The 7,968-nt window shown below is 41.0% G+C and overlaps 1 protein-coding gene across 4 annotated transcripts in view; it reads right to left on the reverse strand.

Moving 5' to 3' along the window:
- Nucleotides 1-2,573: 2,573 nt before the first annotated feature.
- samd4a (sterile alpha motif domain containing 4A) overlaps nucleotides 2,574-7,968 on the reverse strand; it is a 46,292-nt gene continuing 40,897 nt past the window's right edge. For 3 of the 4 annotated variants that reach the window (XM_083550309.1, XM_083550310.1, XM_083550308.1), the window contains 2 exons: nucleotides 6,073-6,156; nucleotides 2,574-3,277 (listed from right to left, as the gene is read on the reverse strand). In XM_083550309.1, coding sequence (XP_083406435.1) covers nucleotides 3,249-3,277; nucleotides 6,073-6,156 — 113 coding nt within the window. In that variant the 3' untranslated portion in view covers nucleotides 2,574-3,248. Of the gene's footprint in view, nucleotides 5,854-5,897; nucleotides 6,157-7,968 lie in introns of all 4 variants that reach the window. The other variant, XR_014535054.1, reaches the window with a different exon arrangement.

Below are 7,968 nucleotides of genomic sequence, written 5' to 3' on the forward strand. Positions count from 1 at the left end.
ATGAGAACCACACACTCGAGACGTCATGGCGGTTTAAGAGCATGCTTCTTAAAAAAAAAAAAAAAACATATAAAGGTTACTTATATATACGTAGGAAAGCAACCTACTAGTTCAGAACAGCACAAATTGTAACGATGCAGAGAATTGAGGGTGCCATTGAACGCACCTCACTTTTAAAGCACTTTTATATGACGCACAAAATGGAAGCGTTCTCTGAAGAAACGTCATTTGTTTTTTCGTGTGTTTGTGTGTAAGGCAGTGATAATCACATGCCTGCCCCATTTTTTCAACTCACAATGAGAGTATCATTACTAGGGAACTTGGCAAAGTGTCATTTTTTTTATCTCCTTTTCATATCTCTAGAGAACAAGAGCAAAAGTTTCTTGGGGTGTTTATGCCTTGCAATTAATATTATTAATCACAGATGATATTTTATAGGGATCCGTGTGCTTTCTCACAAAAAATTTGGATCCACCTGAGCCAGAAGCTCTCTTACTGATACGAAGGTTGGCGTGACTAGCTAGCTAGCATGGATCGACTGGTACTGAGGAAACCTTTGGAGCAAATATTGTGCTGAGTGAAAATGAACAAAAAATGTTCTAAAAATGTATCTGATCAATAAATGACACTATTTGCTTAAGAAACTGTGAGAAAAAAGAGCGGTCAGATCTCACCAAGGCTCACCGAGACTACTCTCTTTTCTGACTAGCACAGTATAAACACATGGATAAAATTAGCTACGCCTATTGCTAGCCGTTAGTGTTTTCCAGTTAGCAATGTTGACGCCAAGCAACTTTGTGGAAAAACTAAACAAAAAAACCCTAAAACCATTTCTATCCTTTTTTCTGACTCTTACGATCTATGAAGTGAAAAACAGCCAGCAAACTTCTCAGCACTTTGGACTATTTCTTTGCATAAAAAAAAAATAATAATAATAAAATATATATATATATATATATATATATATATATATATAGCGTATTGTCGGCAGTGACGAGCAAAAAAAAAGCATAAACACACACTCTGTGATTCATGACAGGAGTGTGAGCGTGGGATTTTTAGTTTTATTTGTTTTAATCCCAACCCTGCCTGCTATTTCATGTACAGGATGTACACAGCAATTTCAAACAGACTCAGATAATCAGAATTTCTAAGACTGGTCACTGTATCCATCATGAATCAGAACAGGATATCACACAGGGAGAAGATAAAGAAGCGGCACTTTGGCATTAATGAAGCCTACTTTTTGTCACGCGTATCTAACAGTCCCTAAAACCTGTATGTTTCTTGTTTATTTGTTTTGAAGGGATCCCAGCCCCAGTGCACACCCATCGTTATGATAGACGTTGTGTGCTCCAGCACGCTTTGCCTCAATCTATTGCACTTTTTTTGTTTTTGACGAATCAGTGTTTTTACAGCACAGAGGGAATGACAAACAAGATCTTATATTGGAAAGAAAAAAAAACTACTATAGATGCAAAAGCCTCATTTTAAAGGGCTTTAACTCCTGCACCTCCTCAAAAGATTTCAACAACCCTTATAGATAACTAATTCTATTCAAATGCAGAAAACCAAACAGCTACTCAAAGAGCTTATTCCATGCTGTAAACCTACGAACATGATATGGTTATAAGAATGAGAACAGACTACCTGACCTTAAGACAACACTCAGAAAATAAATCAGCCCGTTTCCTCGTAGCACAAATTTGTGTGAGCGTTTTTTTTTTAGTATGTTTATGGAAACCTCTTAATGTTAATGAGCTGAATGGGTTCTTTTAATGTAAGCTGTATGGATTATCTGATGTCTTGATGTCTCTGTAGATTCAATCCGAATTGTTTGTCGGTTTTAACACTGAGAAACTGGTGAGATTTTGGTTTATAAATAACTGATCTGTAAATCTGTAACATTGAGCTAGGTGTGACGGGTTTAGCATCCGTCTCAGCTTAACTCTAACTCAGCTCCTGGTTACACTAAAGAAAAAAAAAGTTGTATTAATTTCAATCAACACATCAGTGTTTTTTCGTTTCTTTCTTTTTTTCCTGACTGATGCCTGAATGTCCACGTGAAGGCACATGACTGCATGTTACATCATTTGGCCACCAGATAGAGCTACATACGTGAGTAAATTTCCTCCGGTCATTCCAGCATTGTTGATAGTATTGTACAAAACAAAAAGCTCTCAAAATCCTGTCTATGTATTTATTTACATGCTGAGAACATTTGTAAGGCCAGGAATGAGTACGCCCCAGTCCGGTGTAGCCTTTCACACATCCCTCACTATCTGTGATTCTTCAAAAACATTCAAACGCAAACAAACCTGTGATACCCAGCAAATGATATTTCAAGCAGGAAATCCTTACCGATTTCCTATTTTTCCCTATTTATTTTTCCGTCACAAACATAACGCCATCCACCTTAGTCTGACTTACCACATGCCTTCGCCCACTTCCTTTGACGTCCAAAACCTTTTATGACATTCCTTCCCCCACTTGTTCTACCTCACATCCTGCATGCTTACATCACTTCTCTTTCCCCTCTGTGCTCTCTCTCTCTCTCTCTCTCTCTCTCTCTCTTTCTTTTTCTCTCTTTCTTTCATTTCTTCCTCTTCTCCTCTCTGACCATTCCTAAACTCGCTCTTTGAATTACCCCCTTTTTTTTTTGTTAGTTTTTCCCAAACTGAGAATCTGAGAAAAGCAAAAAAGACTTGTAAACTGGTGCTGGAAGTTGCTGTTGGAGATGATAACTGATAGCTGTGTGTAAACGACTTGATTTGGTAACTTCCATGCAAGTTTCGGTCAGCTCCTGGCTTTTAGCGCGTCACTGGATTATTGGCAGGTGTATTTTTTTGGTTTTCGGCAGCTTCGCAATCCTCAAGGAAGTCAAGTGAATATCTCCGTCCTTGGTTTACATCTCTACACCAAAGCTTGCACAGTATCTCTGATCGTCTGTACGATTTTCTCCCAAAAAATATCCAATACCTAATGAAAAAAGTAGTCATGGTAACGATGATAACGATGATGATGATGATGATGATGATGGAAGCTCGTCAGTTGCAGCAGGCTTTCAGACGAATGTGAATGGTAGCATGTAGGTCACACCCACCATTGCTTCAACTTCCATTGGTGGTTAGATAAGCAAGTGGGTGGAGCTTAAGGACAAAGCGGTTGTGTATGCCGCGTAGATGGGCCCTCCCCTCCACCATCTCTTTCATTTATGGTTAGCTTGGCCTCCTTTATCCTGCTCTCCTTCAGATAGTGGACGTGCGATCGACACCATCTACAAAACAAAGAAAAACAATTACTAATACACTTTTCATTTATAATACTTCTCTACTTATAAGTTCCAGTGAAGGAAATGTGGCCTCTGTTCCTGTCAGAATCAGCAATGGAGGCATGACCTCCGAGGGGTCATGGCCTCTGTGTCATTCAGTATCAGTGAAAGAGGTGTGGCCTCTGTGCCTGTCAGTATTAGTGAGGGGGGTGTGGCCTCTGTGCCTGTCAGTATCAGTAAGGGGGGTGTGGTCTCTTTGCCTGTCAGTATTTGTAAAGGAAGAATGGCCTTTGTACCTGTCAGTATCAACAAAGAAGGTATGTCCTCTCTGCCTGTCAGTATCCGCAAAAGTAGGCATGGCTTTTATATCTGTCGGTATCAGAGAAGGAGGCGTGGCATCTGTGTCTGTCAGTGTCAGTGAAGGAGGCATTGCGTCTGTGCATGCTTCTTATTTCTTAGCCAAATTATATAACGCAAGGCATGTCAATGTCCATCGCAAAGTGTTAAAAAGGCAGTACGTAAATAAAATAAATTAAGATCATGTGTAGTGGGGAAATACTCAGAGGGGGATGGGGGTAAGCTTTGGCTAAGCGTGGTCCAGGAACACAGCCAGCTCTGTGGGCAGCGGCTTGGGCATTCCTGAGCTCACCGCAGTGCCTTGCTGTGCTCCAAACATACAAAGCGGCACTTGTCTGTCCACTGAGGGTCTCTGTCTCAGCTCGGCTCCTAAAAACACACACACCCTCTTTATGCAAAGGGAAAACTCCGCTTTATATGGGAATGGTCACCTTTTTTCCCCCTCAGCCTAAAGTCACACCCAGAACAGTGGGGTTATTTAGCAGACTGACGGATTTGCTGCGTTTTGTTGTGGCTGATGCTCCAGGCTCCGGTTACATCGGCAAGGAGTAAACCAAGGAGAAACTCTCGAAGACGGAAAAGTACATTCTTGCGCTGTCCAAAAGCTACAGTGTAATTTTCCTCTGCAGCTCGGGGGCTGACGGTGGAAGCACGGCTGCAGTGTTTGACCTAATTAAGGAGGATGCCGTTTCAGACCTTTCGGCCGATAAAGAACGCTTTCTGTGCGTGCTTTACAGTATAACGAGCCAGTATTCGCTGCTACCTCAAACCATGTTTGTTCACATTCCAAACTCTTTGCATTTAAAGCCAAAGCACAAAATGTACCCTTCCAGTGTTTCCACTGCCTTACAGGAGCGTTGCCTTAAAGTCACAGGAGGAAATTCTCATGCCGGGGTGATTTACAGCCAGTAAGAGTGGTTAAGACTGAAACAAACATCATTCCTGACTTTTCGAAATTAAATAGTCCATCAGTTGGGACTAAGACACTTTTGGTGCCTGAAGATTACCTCTTTAGGTTTTTCCTGAATATAGCTTCTAAATAAAGGACCTCAGGTTCCTATTAAGATGCATACAGAAATATTTAAAATGTAGTTTCAGTCATGTCCACAATCCTGTCCAATCTCTGTCCACATAAAAGCTAAGTGGCAATAGAATCTCATAAAATCAAATGTCAAAGTTCATAACACGACCAACCACTATTGAAAAACTCTGCTAAGGTTCTTTAAATCGATTTTACAAATCTAAGTCCGTTTGAGTTTTGCGTCAAAATCAACATGGCTGCACTCAGCGTCGGCGGTAAACAACATGCGTAGTAATTTTTACCTTTACAAGTGTCTGTACAAGACATGAAATTAATACAGAAATTTTCTGAGAGAGAGAGAAGGCTTGCTATTAATAAACAATAAACATGGAGGCATCCCTTTTCATTTCTCTACTTTGTTGTGGAAGTATATCAAAAGAAATTACCTCCTTTTAAATTGAAAACAAGTGTTCACAAAGGTTAAGTGGACCACAGAGTAACCAGTCAGCCGGCATTTCTTTTGCCTACACCAAACCACGTATTGGCATGTCCTGATATCTATAAAGCCACAATCAAGAACAGTGGAGGAGCCATGGCCTCTGTGCCTGTCAGTATAAGTAAAGGAGGAGTGGCCACTTTGCGCCTGCTGGTATACCTGAAGGAGTTGTGGCCTCTAGCAGTATCATTGAAAGAGGCATGGCTTTTGTCTAAATAATAAAATGATTGGAATTATAAGGTATTGAAACATTCAAATGTAAACACGTTTGTGGCAGTGGTTCACGAGTGGAGAGCGAAGCAAACATTTGAGGAGGGCGGATGAAACAAACAGTCAGACTTCACCTGTAACTGATCAGACTAACCAGTGCACTGTTTCATTCCACCGATGCCTATAAAAAGAAGAAAGACAACAGCTTCTGGAGAAAAGAGACAAACCAAGCAGAGGATGAACGGTAACCGAGCGAAAACCAAAGGATCTTGGGGAGGCGGCAAGGAAGGGCATGCCGTTCTGCAAGTGAGACGGACGGACACCAGGGAAAGACGGGCGGACGCTGAGGAAAGTGTCGGAAACCGCGGGAGTGTGGGCGAACCCCGAAAGTGAAAGTAAAATAAAGAAAGCTCTACTTGGTGAACTATTGCCTCTGTCTTTCTTTCAGCATGCAACCAGTGAAATTTGTTACAATGTTATCAAGCAAGACATTTCAGACTACAGACTAATACTAAACTAACTAGTCAGTGGCTGTCCCTAGCATACACCAAAAAGCACCCACAGAAATGTCTGGATTTCTGAAAAGTGACATTGTCCTTTGTTAAAAATTATATATAAATCCAACTGAATTTAATTAAACCGCTGAGGAAAAACATGAGTCAAGTTTCAGAGAGGATAATAGGGACACTGTAGTGTAAAGTCTAGGAAATGATTTACCTTCCAGGGCGTGCTCGGTCATACTGCGGCACAGAGACTCCAATCGATTATTGATGTCTGGCTCTGTCACAGGAACCTGCAGATCTGCGATCAAACACAAACGTGACAAACTGCATGAAGGTCCAGGAAACCAGCACGAAAGTATCACAGGTAGCAGTTAACACCCAATCAACATATACAATAACAGCGATGAATTCTTGAATACGATTGGTCGAAAGGTATCTGTCTTTGTATATGGATTTTTAAACACTGTAAAAGCCAGTAGGATTTTAGTCATTAAATAGGATCATTACAAATCACACTGTCTGTAGATTTGAGAAACTTAAGACATGTTGACTGTACAATGAAGGCACCTATTGAATTGTTGGCTGCGACGCAAGTTAGTCTAGTGGTTGTTTACCACTAGAATGCACTAGTGGTAAACAAATAGATTAACTGTGCTTTGGCAATTATGGTTTTGATCTGTACTGAAAAAAAAGCCAACTAATAAGGAGAAAAGAGCTTTCGATATGCCAAACTAGGCAATTTAACGGTATGAAGATTTGCTTTGAGCAAAGAAATATACTGACTGACACTAAAGCCACTTGACTTCTACAGTACGTACGATCAAAGAAAGAATCGATTCTTAGGAAATATATGGCAAAGTAAACTTTTTTCCATTTTTAATTATTACCCCCTTTACTCTTCTACTGAGAGTTGTAAGGGAGCTGCAATAAGACACCGTGCCACGTCATCCGTGTCAGTATTAAACACTTCAGTCTTCAGCTGAGTCAGCACTCCTGGTGTCCTCACAAATCTCTCACAGGGACACACAGCTGAGTCAGGCAGGGACTAATGGATCGAGTGCATGGTCTTCATGTGCTATTTTTAGGTACCAAGTTGCCTAAGGCTTCTCCACACCCACACACACACACACACACACACACCGCACACACCGCACACACCGCACACACCGCACACACCGCACACACTTAAATCCATGTCTCACTTTAATTGATCTGATCCAATCATTAAACTTTGTGTTAAAAAGGGTGCTTGTGAGAGCACGCTCACATTCCTTGATTTGGACTCGAAAGAAGTAAAGAAGGAGCTCAAAAAAAAGGGCAAGAAGGAAAGTGGGAAGAAGGTGAGGAGAAACAGAAGAATGAGACGGCAAAGAAAAAAATGGGAGAAAAAACAGAACGATGTCAAGGGAAAAAAAAGGTAGAGAGAGGAACTGAAAACTAACACAAAAGAGAACAAAAAAGATGGATAGACGGACGGACAGACAGACAGACAGACAGATAGATAAGTAATTAGGATAAGGCTTTAAAGCTGCAGCTTACAAAGAGAGTCATTGTATGAACTGCCCTCTTTTTTCTTTCTCCTTTCTTACACATGCACACACACGCTCTCTCAACGCTGCTGGATCGTCCGCTTTTATGAAGGATGAGCTACAGGAAGTGAGTGTTGACACACTGATGTAAGGTTTTCTGCTTTGGCAGCGGGTGAGGGAGCGACTGTCTCTCTGTGGAATGTGTGCTAGTGGAACACTTTTCTCCTAAAGCTCACACACACGCACACACACACACACAGACACAGTCACCTCACATGACCACAGTACAGAATGGCATCTCTAATGAGCTCTAGAGAAGACCTCTCTACAGGATTCCTACCAAGACACCACCAAGACATTGAACATGAAGCACAGAGAAAGAAAAAGAAAACCTGCCCAAAATTTGGCTTAGGAATGAAAATCTTACTTTTTTAAAAATGCAAACTCATCAGTTTTCTGTTCCAGTCTGATTTCAAGAATTATTTTCTTTCAATCTTCTCTCCAGAATCACTCTCTTCCTTTATCTCTAAGCACACCTGATCAATGTTAGATCAAATACACTGTATGGTCAAATGTTTGTG

The sequence above is a fragment of the Silurus aristotelis genome (genome assembly GCF_946808225.1).
Source record: "Silurus aristotelis genome assembly, chromosome: 9".
Lineage (NCBI taxonomy): Eukaryota > Metazoa > Chordata > Actinopteri > Siluriformes > Siluridae > Silurus > Silurus aristotelis.